Source organism: Numenius arquata, chromosome 8, assembly GCF_964106895.1.
Source record: "Numenius arquata chromosome 8, bNumArq3.hap1.1, whole genome shotgun sequence".
In the NCBI taxonomy this organism is placed as follows: Eukaryota; Metazoa; Chordata; class Aves; order Charadriiformes; family Scolopacidae; genus Numenius; species Numenius arquata.
The window spans coordinates 46292889-46311187 of record NC_133583.1 but is presented as its reverse complement, the minus strand read 5'-3'; the positions used below and the strand labels follow the sequence as shown (position 1 = coordinate 46311187).

At 41.4% G+C, this 18299-nt stretch overlaps 2 protein-coding genes across 2 annotated transcripts; one reads left to right on the top strand and one right to left on the bottom strand.

Annotated features, from left to right (window-relative positions):
- Positions 1 to 6349: 6349 nt before the first annotated feature.
- Positions 6350 to 14593, top strand: RPF1 (ribosome production factor 1 homolog). Its single transcript, XM_074151309.1, has 9 exons — positions 6350 to 6520; positions 6620 to 6676; positions 7661 to 7741; positions 8150 to 8245; positions 9078 to 9231; positions 9810 to 9892; positions 10796 to 10977; positions 11068 to 11194; positions 11998 to 14593. Exons 1-9 carry the CDS (start codon positions 6359 to 6361, stop codon positions 12037 to 12039), a joined length of 984 nt encoding a protein of 327 aa, XP_074007410.1. The 5' UTR covers positions 6350 to 6358; the 3' UTR covers positions 12040 to 14593.
- Positions 11021 to 17121, bottom strand: GNG5 (G protein subunit gamma 5). Its single transcript, XM_074151310.1, has 3 exons — positions 16955 to 17121; positions 15843 to 15998; positions 11021 to 13645 (listed from the first exon to the last, which is right to left on the bottom strand). The coding sequence occupies exons 1-2, from the start codon at positions 17033 to 17035 to the stop codon at positions 15873 to 15875; spliced, it is 207 nt and encodes a 68-aa protein (XP_074007411.1). The 5' UTR covers positions 17036 to 17121; the 3' UTR covers positions 11021 to 13645; positions 15843 to 15872.
- Positions 17122 to 18299: the final 1178 nt, after the last annotated feature.

Sequence of the window (18299 nt, the reverse complement as noted above, 5' to 3'; positions counted from 1 at the left end):
GAATTATTGTAATGTCGGTTATAACTACATGGTTAAGATCATGTTGACATCCATACATAAAGCAGCTGTAAAGTCATTATTTTAAACTCCAACGAGCTTTAAAACTGGACACTCACATGCAGCAGACTATGGAATTTCCACAATTTTTAAATAATAGATTTGTAAGACTTTTTGCAAGAATACCACATAAAATACCTTATTTTTAAAATGCTTCATTTTTCCTTAGATTATTTAAGTTTTGGTCTCTCAGGCTTCCAAGTGCTTGATGATTTCTTCTTTAGCACATGCACATACATACAGATTACGAGATGTTAGACATGGACCATGTAAATGCATCAGTAATCACTGCTCTTTGCACAGTACAGCAAGAGGGTTACACCAAGCTGCAACGCCAAGAAGGGCAGGATGAAAGAGCCAGGGAACTACACATCTATCAGCCTCACATCCGTCCCCAGGATGATTGTGGAGCAAATACTCCTGGAAGACATTTCCAAGCACCTGAGGGACACAAAGGTGACTGAGAACAGCCGATGTAATGTAGCTTTTCCAAGGCAAACCTTTGATGGGATGACTGGCTCAGCAGAGGAGGAAGAGCGGTGTGTGCCATTTATCTTGACTTTGGGGAGGCCTTCAACATGGTCTCCCATGCTAACCTTACAGTCAAACTGGTGAAATACAGAGTGGAAAAATGTACCACAAGGTGGGTGGATAATTGGCTGGGCTATGGAGTACAACGGGTGTTCATCAGCAGTGCAAAGTCCACCAAAAAGGTGGCTGGTTACTCGTGGTGTTCCTCAGGGACCCATACTGGGGCCAAAGCTCTTAATGTCCTTATTAGTGATCTAGATGAGGTAAGAGAGTGCACTCCCAGCAAGTTCTGGTGTGATACCTACTGGGGGTGGGAGTGTCAATACTCTGGAAGAGCAAGCTGTTATTCAGAGGGACCTTCACTTTTTTTACCATTATTGGCTTTTTTAAACCTTAGGACTTTTTACACAAAAGCCATAAAAAGCACAAAGATCGTAAAGAAACTCTCAAAAGCCAGGGCACTACAGAATGAAAACTGACTAAGAAAAGTTCTTTTCGTCTCCTTATTCACCTGTCGTATAACAAACTTTAACTCCATTTTAGGGACAGACACTGAGTCTGCATTCCTTATTTGCTGGGTGCTGAACTTGAGATATCTGGAATCTGACATCTAGAATGATCCTGAGCATGATGAAGTTAATTGTGAACCTTATTGAACATAGTTGTAGTTTGAACATACGGTGCTAAATACTCTCAAAATATCCAGCTTTGCGTATCTTACACTAGGAATTCTAAATTCATAGATACATTTGATAAATTTTGTTATGTCAAACTTGTTTAATTTTCCCATCTGTATAATGGGAAAATACACATAATACCTTCTTTCCAATAAGCACCTAAATGTTTGTACACAGCTACAATGTTACAATAAGCACCTAAAATGTTTGTACTGTAAAGAAGAGTAACCTAAGAAAGCATATGAAAAAATCTAAATTTTTGTGCTGAGTTATGGGATGAGGACAGGCACTGGGAGCACATAGTAAAATCTAGTGTTCATCCTGACATGTTAAATAATATCCCACTTTATTGAGCATGATCACCATTTTATCGATTAGAGAGATTGCCCTAGGTGATTGAAAATACAGAAATTAAAGACTGTAAACAAGATCCACTAAGGAATGCAGGCCTGAAAGTCCCAAACAGATGATCTTGAAAGCTACCCACGCAGCTCCTGCATAGGCACCTTTTAATTTTACTTTGCTCCCCTACATAATGCTCCCCTGGAGAAACAGCTCTGGGTATGCCCAGTCTGGAAGGAGCTAAGCAGTTCAGCATATATTTCACGCTTACGCCTAACTGAATGAACAAGAGGCTTTTCTACAGCAGAGATCCCAGATGGCTTGGTACAATAACACATAACAAGCACCACAGGCCTAAGCTCTCTACAAAATACAAAGCAGGCTTTCTCTCAAAAAGTGATGGTATAGATGCCCATCTTTGATATGACAGTGTATTGTGGTGGGCCCGTGTTCAACTCCTTCCTCAGTTAGAAGAGATGTGGGCTAAAATGCAGATTCCCCTGCCACATGGAGCATCGCCTACCACTCTCTGAATATTCCACCCCGGTGAGAGCACGCTACCCTTTCTTCACTGTGCAAAAAGCCTAACAGAGCACCAGGAAAGGAGTGTAAAAGGAACAAGACCCTTTAGCCTAGTGATGAGGGCACACACCTAAAGACCGAACCTGGTTTACAATCCATTCTCTACAGCCTGTTTCTGCTTTTCTGTGTAACTTGAAAAAGTAAACTACAGGGAGAATATTGAGACCTGGCCCGGAATCCAATATTCCTTCCTTTCAGGAAGAATGCCCCAGCCACTAGCTATTTGGTCCAGCATTTTCTGTATCTCATTCTGCACATAGCAATAGCTCCAGTTGGAAGAGTGGAGAAAGTTCTCACCTCTGAAAAACTTGCAGGCTTGTGGTTTGATTGTTCCATTGAAAGGAAAGATGTTATTCTCAATCTCCAGAGGCTGGAAAGTCCTATCTTCTGTATCAAACATGAATACTTTAACTTCTGAACTACCAGTTAAGGTAACTTTGCTACACAGTCAGTGCTGTTAGACAGTCCCTGAGAATGCCTACCAGAGAGAAGCTGCAAGCAAGAGTGTGAAGAACATCTATTCTGAGGGGCCTGGTAAGGTTCAGATGTGATCAAGGCTGTACAAACTGCTCTGCACCCTCAAGGCTGAGGTGCTTACAGGCATAACAAAAACCAGAGCTTTCGGGTATCCACACAGCACCAAGAAGGGATGGGAGAACTAGCTTTGAATGCAAGAATAAGAAGAGTACACTTGTCTTAGTTCAGCAATCTGCTCCTGCCAGTTAGCCCTCCTGGGCAGCTGAACAAAGGATGCCTTGCTGCAAGTGCATGCAACCAGACTGCAAGGCCCCAACTCGTACTTCCATTCCGTGTTGCCTTCTGCTGTTTAAATGTATGAGCCTCTCTGACTTAGCTTAACTACCAGTACATAGTGCCAGCTTCTACAGTTTAGATATATTCTTCACCACCAACAGGAAGTTCAGGGGCTTAGGGATCCTGCAGAAGGTTTTGAGCACCATAAATGTGGACCTCAGGAAAGCCAGTCCTTGAGATAACCTTGAGCCACCTCACTTCTTACTCATGTTTTGTTGTGACCTCCTGTTCCTTGTATTTCCCCTCTCCTCGCCAGTTTTAGATCCATGACAATACTGTTTCCAACTGTGTAACTTCGGGAATTTTGTCCTCGAAGAAAATCAGTCACTTCTCCCTTGTCCTCTACTAACACATGAAGAATCCTTAGAACCGCGGCATTACTTGACAGAAATTGTGCTCATCTCATGATCTTCAAATTACTATTACCAATTGGTGGTTCTTTGTTTTAACAACAACGACAAAGAATTCTGGCTCACTGATTCCAAGGGGAATTGCTTTGCCCATATCAACAAGGCAATGTAACTACAGTCAAAATGAATCCATTTTAAAAACATATACAACAGCTTTTTGTTTTCTTTTTCAAGTAAAAACCAGCATGTTTTAGGGAGAAAGAATGAAGCCTGTAGGGCCTATCTCTCTTCCAACAAAGACAACGGTTTGTTTGGTTTGGAGCACTGCATTTTCTGGGACACTATTTCCAGTACAATGAATCTTGAAGATAAGTAGTGCATCCTGTCTACCTTCATGTCATGACGGTTTGTGCTGGACTGGCCACTAAACCTCAAACCAGGACACTTCAGGTAATGAAATTAAGAAAAACAAAACAGGAAAATAGCAAAATGTTGGTTATTACATTTTAAAAAGAAAAAACCACACAGTTCTCTAATTCTTGAATCCAGAGGCAACCTTACCCGCTTTTCTCATCTCCTACCATAAATATTTTCTAACTTAATTTCCTTTCCCCAGCTGAATTTTTGTCCTTTCAACTTAATCCCAAGATATTTTTCAATTGTTTAAAATGACAGAATAGCAAAAATTCCAGCCCTCTATCAATACAACTCAGAATGACGCTTCCACTACCGCAGCTGGGTCAGTGGTAATTTACAGAAAGGTTTCCTTCAAAATTCCTTAGTACTGACTTGGAATAAATGTTTTCACTCATCACTCTCCACTGGAGAACTTACTTGTTGGTTTACACGAATCAAAGCTACTGGTGCTTTCTGTTTGTTTTGGGTTTTTTTGTTTTTTTGTTTGTTTGTTTTTGTTTTTGTTATGTTGGGTCTTTTTAACAAACCAGCTTTTTCCAAAAGATGGTTTCCTGGCAACGCTACGTGAGTTGTAAAAAAAAGAGTATCCTGGTCAAAATGTTATTATGTTAACAGAACAGAGTTCATAACTAAAATAAGCAAGACCCTGGAACCTTCTTTACGAAGAAATTAAACTTATGCTATGCATGTATTTATTAGTTGGGCCTTCTATTGAAGTTATAACTGTACTTTGTTAGTGATCTTATTTTCACCAAGTCCTCAATGTGTTACTGGTGTCTTTTTATTGCCCCTCCCCTGCGGCAGGAAGTTCTTGCATTACTGTGTATCATTATTTTGTTCCTGTGAGTCCTTGGAAGAAAAGTCTCTGAACAATATTAGGAGGTTGTCTTCCCTCTTGCTGAGAGGGAGAAAGATAATGTATTTTTTTCCCACACGTAAGCATTCAGTGAGCTTCACACAATTATGCTGCACATCAGTTTGCAATGATCCCGACAAAAACACTACTGCAACTGAAACTACAAATAACTTAGGACTCCCTGTTAGCTCTGCTAACAGCAGTGATGAAAATCTCTGCTAATGCAATTGCTGATATTTGAATCACATAGTAAGAGAAAGTTACTGAAAGTTCTCGGTTAACATGGTCTCCACTAAATCCCCCAAACCTTAATTACCATGGAAACTACTTGCCCTAAAGGCACTAAGGATAGCTGAAATATTTTCTCTTAATAAAAATGGGAGTGAGGCCAGAAAAATATGGGATTGTGCATAATGAGGCCTTTGGTCTTTCATTTACATTTGTGTTAAGCAGAAATAACCTCAGTGAAGCAAGTGGAGTTACAGAATTATTTGTTCATAAGACAGAAGCAGGTTTGAAACATTGTCTACTTCAGGTTGTTCCTAGATTTTTTTCCATTATCTTCATATGTTTATGTTAGCAGATTTCTTTTTCATTTTTCTAGTATGAGAAACTCAGTAATCCAAAATCATATTTGTATATAAAATTAGTAGACATATTCCTAGCGTAGCAACAATCCTTGGCACAACTGGAACTAATCAGTCCCACGGAGGGTCAGAATTTTGCAGCCTGAGATTAAAATTTAGCCAGGCCCCTCAAAACCCCCAAGTACTCAATACCTATGAAAGAGTATATTCTTCACTGTGCAGCAACACTTGCACACCTCTAAGCTATAAAATAAATTCAGGAACAGAAACCCTCATTCCTAGCTTTACAGGAACTAAACCTCTTTAATTATTGTAGGGGTTCTTGTTTAATTTTAACTGTTTCAAGAGGCTTTAATGGAATAAAAAAAATTTTCAGGAACATTACCATCAAAGAAAACTATTACTCCTTTTAAGCAGATGCTCCCCACAAGTTAAATCAATGTGAGCAAATGTCTGAATGTGAAAGGTGTGCATGTGGAAAAACACTACTGCATCAGGATGTTGCTATCATTTATGTAAAACCATTGGTGTGTCATGTTTGTTCAAAGCTTCCCATTTTGATATTCTTAAGCCTGATTATAGGTTACGCTGCAGTAGTAATTTGTATTAAATACTCTCATCTTATCTCAAGGTTTGTTGCCTGCTGAACAATTAGCTTAGCCATTTCGCAGGTACCTGCAGCGAGCCAACAGGCTACACGAACAGCTCGGTCAGGTGCACTGCCCGCTCACCGCCAGGGCCCAGGGAGGCAGCCGACGCCCTCCGCCGCCTCAGCCCCGTGGCGAGAGCTGCCGGAGGAGGACTAGGCCAAGCAACCACCGTCGCCAGAGCTCAGCCATGCCTCCTTGGCGGACCGAAGGCAACCGCACTTGGCTTGAAAACCGTGGTTTCCCCCTCAGCCCTCACAGCGACAGCCCTGAGGCGCGGCCCCGCCGGCGCCCCCTCAGCGGGCGGCAGTTGGAGCAAGGCGCCACCGCGCCCCTCAGAGCCGCCCTGCACGCGCCCAGCCCAACTGCCGCTCCACCGCTTTCCCCTCTCCCCGCGCATGCGCAGCGGGGGCCCCGACTTCCGACCGCGCTCTCCCGGCGGGGGGGGCAGAGGTCAAGGGTGAGGGGTCAGTTCCTGTCCGCCGGCGCCGGCAGCAGCATGGCGGGTGATGGTAGCGGCCCGGTGGGCTCAGCGGCGGAGGATGGGGGGCCGCCGGCCCCGGAGCGGGTTCTCTTCCCGCCCACCTTCAGCGTGTCCGAGATCAAGAACAAGCAGCGGCGGCACTTCATGTTCCTTCGCTGGAAGCAGCAGCAGAGGAAGGTGGGGGAGGGCCCGGCGCGGTGGCCGTTACCGGAGGGCGGGGGAGGGCCCGGCCGGGCGGCGGGTCTGGCTAACGGATCCCTCTCCTTCTCCCGCTAGGAGAAGCTAGCCGCCAAGAAGAAGAGGAGAAAGGAGCGAGAAGCCCTCGGAGACAAAGTAAGGGCTCCGGCCGCAGCGTGCCGCCGCCCCGTGTCGCGGCGAGGCCGCCGGTGCTCCGCCGCGAACGGGGGCAGAGCTCGCCTTGGTGATGGTTCTCCAGCTCAGCCTTGCGCTGGGGCTGCTTCGGCTTCGTGAGTGAAACGGTTTCCCCGCAGGCTTCGGTGGAGCATTGATCTCGGTGCTCAGTGGCCGTGGTAGCCTTCAGAGACACTCACTGTGTTGGGTAGCTCATCAAACAGCTGAGCTTAGAAACACTGTTGGTACTGTCTTAAATGATGTTGTAGTCGGGCAGGGTGAGTTTTATGCTGTTAGTGGCATAAAAGCAGGCCCCTTCTGAAAAAGGTTCCCTCTCTGATGCAATTGCTATGGCATTATCTTGATGTTATTAGGAACTACACTCTAATAAGTAATTTCTATATAAATTAATCAGATCTGACCAAAACCTTCCCAGACCAGTTTTTGGCTTTTTTTCAATCCTAGCCACAAACAAGGGGTTTTGCTTCTTTTTCCTGAACGACTTCAAAAACATATTGAACCATTGGAGACAGTCAGTTGTGAATTCCTGTATTATAATCTTACAGGAGTAGTGTAAGTAAGCAGGGTAAACATTATGTGTTGTTAGTCATTAAATTGTAGGTGTCAAGGCTAAAATGTGTTGAAAGTAGAGCTTTTCTCTTCCATGGAAGAGAAGAGATGTGGATAGCATGTTCCCTTCCTTATTATTTTCTTTTTTTTTTTGTAACCCAATTTCTTAATTAGACTGCAATTCACCAGTGTCACTGCTCTCTGGTGTCCCAATACCCATGCATGTTTTTAATCAGGGCTATGTTATAACTTCTTTCTTAAAAGCTGACATAAAATAAATAGTACTTCTAATTATGTGTAGAAATACACACAATATCGTGGTAGTATGAATTTGGTTTTTTTGCAATGCACTTTAAAATTACATTAATGTGTTCTTAATAAGCTTATTTATTTTAGGCACCTCCAAAAGCTGTACCAAAGACTATTGAAAATCAGAGAGTGTATGATGAAACAACTGTAGATCCCAATGATGAAGAGGTAACTGCTTAATTTCTGCATATGCTATTAAGTTAACCATTTCTTTCCAAGAAGGGACATAAAGTGGATTGATGAAACTTAACATTCAGCACTCTGCTGTTAAGGTGTTGATGAATTACTTTTTACATGTAATGGGCTCACAAAGAGGTGATGTCATTCTTTTATTATCTACATTAGATAATTGCCTTTTGCATTACTGCTATTGATAGCAAAACCTGTCAACCAGTGTTCATTAGATTCTTAAAAATGTAAAAACCACATGCCTTGTGATGATTAATTATAGGATAGATCTTTTGAATTGATATTTTTCCTGCAAATTCAGTTTCATCAGAATTTAGATCAGATTGAACAATTGTTTGCCAATTATTTCATATATGGTGGATTAACAAGACTCCTCTCTTCTTCCAGGTTGCTTTTGATGAAGCAACTGATGAATTTGCACCATACTTCAACAGACAGACAGTTCCCAAGATTCTTATTACAACATCAGACAGACCTCGTGGGGTGCGTATGCTTTACTTGGAGAGTTCTGAGCAATCAACTGGTTATAAGATAGCAAAGTTTTCATACTATCATTGGTAAATTGAAGATGAAAATAATAGCGTTCACATTTCACATGGATTTTTTTCTGCTGTTTTATTTACTATCAATAACCTTGTATATGTATGTAATCTATTAGTTTCTCTAGCACTGTTTGTTTCCTTCATAAAAAAAAAAGCAACCTCATGCATGTGTTTAGTATGCAAATGATCTGCATTACCTAATTGGGGAGATTACTGACATTTGTGAAAACCATAAAAGAAGGGGTTTTAAAAATAGGAAAACGTACACCTCACAGTTTACTGGAAACTTGGACATTAGTACCTGAAGTAATAGTTGTATTGTATTTTGAAATGTTATGAACTTTTTGTAAACCAGTGTCCTTAAACAACGAGTTTAATAGTTCATCTTCAAATTTATATAGAGATACTGGAAGTAATACAGTGATAGGACAAGGGGTAATGGCTTCAAAGTGGAGGAGAGTAGATTTAGATTAGATATCAGGAAGAAATTCTTTACCGTGATGGTTGTGAACAAGTTGCCCAGGGAAGTTGTGGATGCCCCATCCCTGGAGGTGTTCAAGGCCAGGCTGGATGGGACTTTGAGCAACCTGGTCTAGTGGGAGGTGTCCCTGCCCATGGCAGGGGGTCAGAACTGGATGATCTTTAAGGTCCCTTCCAACCCAAACCATCCTATGATCAGGGAGGGCAGTTGGAAGGAGGAACTATCCATTCCCCTAATACTTTAATTTGATGTTGTAGTTACTACGTTGCAATCTAACTCACCTGTTTTGCAGAGAACAGTGAGATTCTGTGAACAACTGTCTACTGTTATACCTAACTCGCATGTCTACTATCGAAGAGGACTGGCTTTGAAAAGAATTATTCCACAGTGTATTGCAAGGGACTTCACTGATTTAATCGTCATTAATGAAGATCGCAAAATACCAAGTATCCTTTTGTGTATTTATTAAAATAGATATACCAGCCCTGGACCTATTAGGGAAAGAAAATAATTCTCTAGTGTGCATCAAAGATCTACTTTATTCTGATTTTTTTTCCTCTTCACTGTGCAGCTTACAGTGTAACTACAGAGTTAAAAATCACCGTGCCAGCTTGAATAACTGACAGCTAATGGAACTTGGAATTATTAGAGAAAGCTTGTTGGCTTTTTTAAGTTTGTAATGCATGAATAAACATCATTATTTCAGTAAATTTAACAGATTGATTAATAGCAAGTTTTTCTGACCAGGAAGTTCCATTTACTTTTGCTGACTAGATAAAACATTACTAATTAGTAAGTGAGGAAGCGATAGAAGAATAGCTCTGGTTAGCTATTGAAACAAAATTTAATGGATATACTTCAGAACAGTAACTCTTTTATGAATGTATGTTCAAAAATATAATGAAGCTTTGTAAATCAGGCATAGATTATGGATACATGATACTACATTTTGCAGAAAATGTTCCTCTGTAAATTACGTTTGAATTTTACCAGCCTTTTTTTTTTTTTTTAACTCTGTGAACAGATGGTCTTGTTTTAAGTCATCTGCCTGATGGTCCAACTGCTCATTTTAGAATGAGTAGTGTCCGTTTGCGTAAAGAAATAAAGGTAAGGCTCCAACAAAACTAAAAAAAGGAAAAAAAAAAAAGTCTAGTCCGTTAAATGATAAATATGTTTGGTCTACTTGAATTGTCAAAACTGGTTGCACTTCTGTATGATTCAGCTGATCTTGTAAAGGTGTTTTTTTCATAAACTAAAAAGAGGCCAAGGACTAATATGTTTTACTTCCATAAGCAGTGTATTTCTATTTTCATAGTTATTTGCTGAATTCCTTTAATTGTCTGCCAAGTATTTTTATAGTTGTGCCAATAAATGGCAGCTGATAACTTACATCACTAGGGAATTCCCAATGTATAATATACACACAACAGGGTATATAAAATCGGCAGTATAATAGATTTCAACAGATGTGTTATGTGTTGAATATGTCAGTATATAACCTAGTATATATGTCAGAATAAAATCTAGTTTTTCTTATTCTTACAGCCCTGTCACTTCTGTAGTAAGTATTGCTTACTTAGCCCTAATTAATTTGTAGTAAAATGTTTTTTTTGTTTCCTCTTTTGGAATGAGTAACTTTTAAACTTCATCTGTTCTTAATAAAGAAGAATCTCATATACTCTTAGTCCCATATTCACTTAGTGTTAGTAGAGAGAGGACTCCTGTGATGGGTAGACTGTATTATTTGCTATACGGGGTGCTGTCAGGAGCAGAAATCAGTGCAGGAGAGAGGAAATGTAAAATTAATTATTTCTGCTTTTTCATTCAATTTATATTGTTGAACCAAAGATCCTTGTATTAGCAGCTGCTCCTTTACTTGTTACCAGCCCTGTTAAAAGAAGTTGGCCCTGGTTGTCTTCCCCCTGTTTTATTTCAAACTCTTCTTTGATAATACATTAAAATCAGTTTGCATTCAGTCTGTTCTTCACATTCTTATCTATTTCATTTCAGCGCAAAGGGAAAGAGCCCACAGAACACGTACCTGAAGTAATCCTGAATAATTTTACGACACGACTCGGACATTCTGTTGGTCGCATGTTTGCTTCTCTCTTCCCACATGATCCTCAGTTCATTGGAAGACAAGTAGCTACGTTTCACAACCAGCGAGACTACATCTTTTTCAGATTCCACAGGTGAGGTTTTCCACAAAACTCACAAATGAAAGAGAATGTTCTTGTAACTTACTTCCTAATTTTTATTTTTATTTTTATTTCTTCCCCCAGATATATCTTCAAGAGTGAAAAGAAAGTGGGAATACAAGAACTTGGGCCACGTTTTACATTAAAGCTGAGGTCTCTTCAAAAAGGAACCTTTGATTCCAAATTTGGAGAATATGAATGGATTCATAAGGTATGTCTAAGTCATAATAATAGTCCTGCTTGGGAAGGGAGACTAAATCTGACATGAAATGTAACCACGAATCTTAGCCTAAAAAAGCAGTATAAATGCAGCTCTCGATACGGAAGTGTTTAACTGTAATATTTAGAGGTATATTTTGAGAAATATGCAAAGTAGAAGCATTCTGCTATATTGCAAGTCAAAAAAATAGCAAGGATGATGAATTTCAATATACTGCGACTACACATTTGCAGAATGTAATTATTTTATCATACACAGATACAAGCAAATGTGAAAAATGCTCCCCTGGTATAAGCTATTATTGGAAGCCTAGTAAATGACTAGAGCTATTTTTGTGCAAGGATCACAATGTAAAAATTATTAAGCTATTCACACAGATGTCACTTCTTAATAGTGAATGGAAAGTGACACTGACCTCTGCATATCTTCAAGTGAAATAGAATTATTACTTTAGGCAAGGATAAGTTACTTTTCCAGTCATTTTTACCTTGGAATTGCAGTTGATTGGCAAAACTTAGAAGTGAGTATCCAAGCTATACCAGAAAGAAAATTCTAATACTCCTAATGTAGCCCGTAAAATGGATAATCCTGTTTTGAAGGCACTTTGCCTACTATCAGTAGACAGAACTGCTATGTGTTCTTTAGTTCTAAATCACTGATCTCTAATTCTTCTCTGTTGTTCGTCTTGAAAGACTCAACTACACTGTAACTGTGATGCATTTCACTGCCTACCCTACTATAAATTGAGTGGTTGCATAAATTTGCTGGTTAATAACTTTCCTTTTAAATTTCAGCGCCGAGAAATGGACACAAGTAGAAGAAAATTTCACTTATAAGGGACAGCTCTCTGCCAGTTGCTGGTGACCAGAAATACACAAACTGCTTTGAACTGTGGATTATCTCAGACTCCCAACTAATGATAATGAATAGTATCTGCCTGCATAAAGACAATCTGCAAACATTAAAACATTCTACAGGAGCAGATCAAGTAGGACACATCTTACTTCTCATGTTTGTAGCTAAATCCAACATGATGAGGACAGTGACTCTTCTTCCAGTTTAGCAGGAAAAACTATGGCAGTCTTAGAGCAGCCTGTAATTTAGTTGTCACTGAAGATTTGCCATGACTGCTGCTGTGCTGTAGAGACAAATTCCACTTTGCAGCATCAAAGACAGTAAACATTTTGGTTAAAGATATTCTCAAAATAAAGTATTTTTAGTTACACAACTTTTTCAACTTTTTTTTTTTTCCTGTTAAGCAGCTAAACCCAGACATCTTCCATTAATCAGGTAAGAGATAGATATGTTAAACATGTTTCTAACTTATAGTATGCTGTTCCCTGACAGTATGGTGATAAGTTTTCCAGAAATGGTCTCCTATCTAGAGAACAATGAGAAGGCTGTATGCAATCCAGGAAACCTGTGGTATTAATGTCTCATTAATGTCTTGCATAAAATAGCCATGTTGAAGTTGCCTGTAGGAGTCAAGCATATTATTCCTGTATCTCTTGTGTGAGTTTCACATTTAGGAGAGGTATATACTCTAAGCAGTTTATATTCTTTTATATAAAAAGAAATAAACACCAATGGGAAAGAATTCGTAAGGCCCGCTTACAGGAAGCACATAAAGCTAACTCATCTAAATACGCTGCTCAGTGTGAGGTCTCTGAGCAGGGTTTTTCCCATCAAAATCTTAAAAATGTTTCTTCAGCCTCATAGCTATTCTCGAATTGGTGAATAAACTACTGTTCTGCCTTAAGTTTGCACATTCATTGGCAGCTAAAAATCTTAAGTTTTCTTTGTACTTTCTTTTCATATGCAGCTGTGTTTTTTTGTATTTACCTAAAGATGGCTCATAGAGTAAGTCATCTACTAGGGCAGAATTACTCTTTTAAGATAAAAAATAATTAAGTTACTTTTTGTCTTTATTTAATGTCTCTGATACGGGACAGCTGTATAATTGAATTATAAACCAACATCACAACTAGCCAAAAATTTTTTTTGCTGTTCTATATCTATTATGCTTCTAAGTATAGTACCAACGAAGCCGTGTTGTTCTGTAAGACTGTCAACCCCAGGTAAACTTGGAGCAGACTCCTGTATATGCTCTCCAGCTGCTGCAGAGTGATGCAGTAACTGGTGAGGTGTCAAGATACCCAGAAGTTAATCAATGTGTTACAGTAATTCCAAGACCAGACTAAGTCAAGACACTTTTATTTTTTGCTTGGCATATAAAACTGATTCCCTTATGAAACAGAAGTATCGTAACTAGCATACAGTTCATTTGGAGAGGTAGATGGTAAGAGGTTTGACGACAGTAGCAATTTTACAGTTAGATTTGGCACGTTAAAGCTAAGCTTCTGTACAGACTTCAAACCAGGCCACTCCTTCAGGCACCCTGCCCCTACACACATCAGCAGCTAAGAAAAGATGCTAAAAGATCTGAAAAACAACAACAACAACAAAAAAGTAGTTAGAAAGGTATCAATGCTAAATAAAGCAACTCAATGTCTAAGAACATGTACCTTCAGAGTACGCCACAGACAGCTATTTAGAAAAAAATAATCCTCTTTTTCAATAGCTGTCTTGTAAAACTATTAGTTTATTTTATAAACTTTTAAAACCGTGAAGCTATCCCCAAGGGTACAGGAAGACAATCAAAACTGCTACAAATGAACTGAAGCGTAGTGTCTCCTGGAAGCCAAACTGCGAAGTGGAAGGCCAGAAAAAGTTGTTCCCAGTCACCTGGTGCCTATAGAACCACCAGGCATCTCCTTTGCCTTTGAAGCACAAGGGGAGTCCATAACTGACCAATTGCACTTCCCCTTCATGCCATGGAGGTGGTGCTGACTGGGCAAACAGGAACTGTACTGGCTCAGCATGTAAACACCAAGATTACAACTAAGAAATTGCCTAGATTGAGGAAGTGCTTGCAAGAGATACAGTGAAAGAAATAAATTTTCCATATAGATACTGTAACTAAAACCACTGCTCTAATGATGTTTGCCTGTAACACCAGAAGAAGCAAGTGCTCCGTTCCAAAATCAGAAAGGGAAGATAAGGGTTGCAATTAAGAAAGAAAATACTAAGCCTTTTATGCCCTGTGCTTGCACATGTATGTGTGAGACAGAGGAAACATTATTTCCTGACATCCACACCCAGGAATTAGCAGACCTTGGCAAAGCTCAGTGGGGAACTGTATGTGTCACTGATTAAAGTACAGTTTATTTGGTTTTTTATAGGTTATTAGTCTAATGCTTACAGAGGATCTGATTTCTTCCTTGAATTACTACCTAAAGCTACAGTGCATGAACATGTCAATGTCCAAGAATAGTATCTTTTAAATAAGAATAGCTGATAAAACTCACAATAGAAATAACTTTAAAAGCTATGAGAACTCTTAAGCATGTTTCAGTTACACTGATGTAATTCATTGCTCAAAACAGGGGGAAGTGGTTTTCTTTTTGTTTGTCAAATAGTTAAGCATCAGCCTCTACACTGTTACTATTACTAGCATGAACCACCTTGTTTAGACAAACTTTTTGGAAGCTTTTTAAAGTCTGCTTGAGTGGAGAACAGTTTTAAAGAATGATTTTAACAACTCAATCCAACTGTGGTCAACTTTCTATAAAGCTGCCTAAATAACACAAATCTAGGAAACTGCAATTCTTCAGGTGATGGAAGTCAGAAAACCAGAATTCTTCAAGGTTAGGACTCGGTGTGAGATTTCTAAGAATTGTGAACGATAGGTAACTGCATTATCAGGTGCTCTGAAATAACATATGCTCTCACCCCAACAGATCCAAGTCAAGAGGTGATGGGGAAGTAGGACACAGTAAAATTATGCATTCACTTCGGGCAAAATATCAAATGATGGTGACTCTCAGACTCTTCCTAAGACGGCTATGGATCTAAACCTCACCTTTCTAAATAGGTTAGTCTAAAATCTAATCAGAATTTTCAAGGAATGCCAGATTAGTAGTCTTCACAGTGGCAGGAGTAGTGCTAATGAACCTATAGCAGTTTAGGGATGAAAATCCAAATGAGTATTCAACTCTTTCTAGTTATTTAATCTGCTACCCATGTAGTAGCTTACTTGAGTGGAGTGATACAATTCTTGGGTGACATACTTTTTTCTTTTGGCTTAGAGGGCGCATCCTGCAGGGTGCCCTTCTTTGAGACCACTGCTAACCTGTCTTTGGAAGTGCTGTTTGAAAGTTTAAGAACTAAAGCCTGCTTTATCTGCCATTATCAGGATTCACCATGTACTCTCAGGCAAGTAATCCTGTGTGAGAAAATGGAAATAATACCCTTACATGGAAGGGAGATACAGCAGAATTACTGTACAGCCAGGTCAGTCCAAACCGCAGCTGAGCAGCAGCTGGCCCCACTACTGCTTTGCTGCAGCAACAGAAACTGGTGGAAGCACTACAACAGCTAAATGCCACTTGCAGTACTCATGAACAGCATGTGTCCGGTACAGAGCTACCACCCGGACTGGGAAGGAGGGGCACAAAACAGGGATCTACACCAGCTGCAGAAGTCGGATGTCTCTTCTGAATACTTTAATACAAGCAGTCTCATTTAAAGCCAGTTTTTAATGACAGAAGAGTTTATGAATCGTAATTCAAGAACTTACCAGTGAAAGATACCAAAGTAGTTCGCGTAATTACAAAAACGAACAAACTTTCTGGGGTCTGAAGGGATTTGTACTTGATGATACTCCTGTCAGTAGAGGATCATGTTGTGCATTCTGCAGGCAGAATTGCTTCAAGTCTGCTGCAGCCTGAGAAACCTAGTCAGAATAAAAGCTGGCATTAGAATTCATTGAACACTCTTTACCAAAGAGTAAAAGCATGAAAAAGCATAAACAGCATTGTTAAAAGATTCTGCAATACACCTCATGTGGATTTTCTACAACAGTTTCATTGTAATTTTTTGTTTTCTTAAAGACACAAAGTTGAGCAATAATTAGAATAAGAATTAATTTGGAAAGTTTTCGTGTTAAACTTTTAAGCATGAAGTATGAAAAATGAGCAACATCTTGGAGACGGCTTTTTTGGAAAGCCATCCTCCTGATGGCATGGCCTGTGGGGTTTTGGTAGGCAGTGCCTACCTAAAAACGGAACAGTGAAAAAATTCTGTGTCTTGCTTTTCTTTGCTGTAACTCTGAACTCATAAGGAAAAAGCGATCAAAGTTTCAGAAAGCAGCATCTTCACTGGTATCTTGTATTTGCAGTTTGCCCAGAGTTTTCTCTAATTTGCCCAGTCTCACCCCGAAAATGCCACAAGTTAAACTCGAGTCAGTTCAACTTAAGTTAAAGGCGCTCCTTGCACGTCTTGCAGCGAAGTCTCCATTTTACAGCGCCCGGGCCGGGGCGGCCGAGGCAACCTGTTGTAAACCCCGACTCCAGCCGCCCTTTTCGCCACGGTTTGATGCAAGAAGACGCTCCCCAGAATCAGGAAATGAAAGGGGAGCGCGGGGCGCCTCCATCCCCCCCCGGGGTCCCCGAGAGGCTGCAGGAAGCGAGAGGGCGCGGCGGGGAAGGGACGCGGCCGCCCCGGGGCTCGGCTGGGCCGGGGAGCCTGAGGGAGCCGCGGGGCTAAAGCCTGGGAGCAGGCGCAGCCGCCGAGGAGGGTCGGCAGGCCGGAGCGGGCCCGGCCGCCTCCGAGGAGCGCCCCGGGGCGCGGCCCCCGGGGCTGTGTAATGGCGGCGCGTCCGCCCCGTCCCGTCCGGGCTCCGCTTCTCACCTTGACGCGAGTCACGCTGGCCTCCAGGCGCAGCTGCTGCACCACCTTCTTCATGGCCGCCACGTTGGAGGAGCCCGACATGGTGGGAGCGGCGGCGGCGGCACACCCAGCCCCAACTTCCCGGCGCGTCCCAAACTCTACCGACCGGCCGGCGCCTGCGCAGCCTCCGCCGCGCCAGAGGCCGGGGCCGGGGCCGGGGCCGGGGCCGGGGCCGCGGGGGGCGCTGCGGGGCCGCGGGCGGGAGGGCGGCGGGTTTGTGGGTGGAGGTGTTCTTTCGCGGCTGTTGGCCTGCGAGCCTGGTGTGCCCGGGAAGGGGGGAATCGCCTGGAACCACAGCTATAAGATAGTTTTCCCTCCGTTTATCTATGAAGTGAATTAAGCGAGAAGACAATATGAAGACCAAGGTGGCAAATCGTGGTGCTAATAACAAGATAGTTACTAGTTTGGTGCTTATTCTGAGACCTAATGAATGAAGTTGCGAACTGTGCTCTTGGCAGTGCGTTTGGGTCTTGACTACAGTCTAGAGGAGACGGGTATTTACTGCAGAAAGTGTCCAGGGACGGCCATGAAACATGGAATAATGGTAGGTCATAATGCAAAGTGCAACACCTCGCGTGTATAGGGACTCATGGGAAGAACTTGTGGTGTATCCTGCCCTTCCTTCTCTTGGGAATAGCTGTGACAGTGTGTTCTTATCAGGTCACTCGTGAGAGCTCGTTGCAGTGTAATTGTGAAGAGGCAAATAAAGACGCGAGCCCTTTAAAGTGGGTGCTTCCCACTGACATGAGGAAATCTTAATTCCACTGCACGGAGCCAGGGCAAGACCTGGAAGGTCATCTGAAAGGTCTGGTCCCTTGCACTCAAGAAAAGGCTAATGAGAAGTAGTGAGGATGAGAGGGAGAGCCACTAAGGTGATGAGGAGAACAGTCAGGGCATTCATTCAGAATCGTAAAATTGTTAAGGTTGGAAGGGACCTTTAAGATCATCGAGTCCAACCATTGACCTAACACTGCCAAACCACCACTAAACCCTGTCCTTAAGTACAGGGTAACAAGGAGGTGCTGGAAGAGCCTTCAGGTGAGAGAAAAGAAAAATTCTAACAACCATGGTAGTTTGTGAAAGGATTTTCTTGACATAGCACAGTCAGGTTTCCTTGCGATAGTGCGTTTGGCCAGCACGATGTACCCTGTGTGTGGCTTGGCTTCAGTTCACAGTAATTGTCTCTTTATTGGAGATAAACCTGGACTCTGCAAGAATCCCATTTTGTGGGGGTTTTGGTCTGTGTCTTTAGGAATACAGTGCAGTTGTGTAGAAATGTATATACAACTTCAGTATTTTTATGAAA

Coding starts and splice junctions, on each gene's coding strand:
- RPF1 (XM_074151309.1), top strand. CDS start 6,359: ATGGCGGGTGATGGTAGCGGCCCGGTGGGCTCAGCGGCGGAGGATGGG. Junction 9,232..9,809: donor TGAAGATCGCAAAATACCAA/GTATCCTTTTGT, acceptor CTCTGTGAACAG/ATGGTCTTGTTTTAAGTCAT. Junction 11,195..11,997: donor AATATGAATGGATTCATAAG/GTATGTCTAAGT, acceptor TTTAAATTTCAG/CGCCGAGAAATGGACACAAG.
- GNG5 (XM_074151310.1), bottom strand. CDS start 17,035: ATGTCGGGCTCCTCCAACGTGGCGGCCATGAAGAAGGTGGTGCAGCAG. Junction 15,999..16,954: donor CCAGCGTGACTCGCGTCAAG/GTGAGAAGCGGA, acceptor TATTCTGACTAG/GTTTCTCAGGCTGCAGCAGA.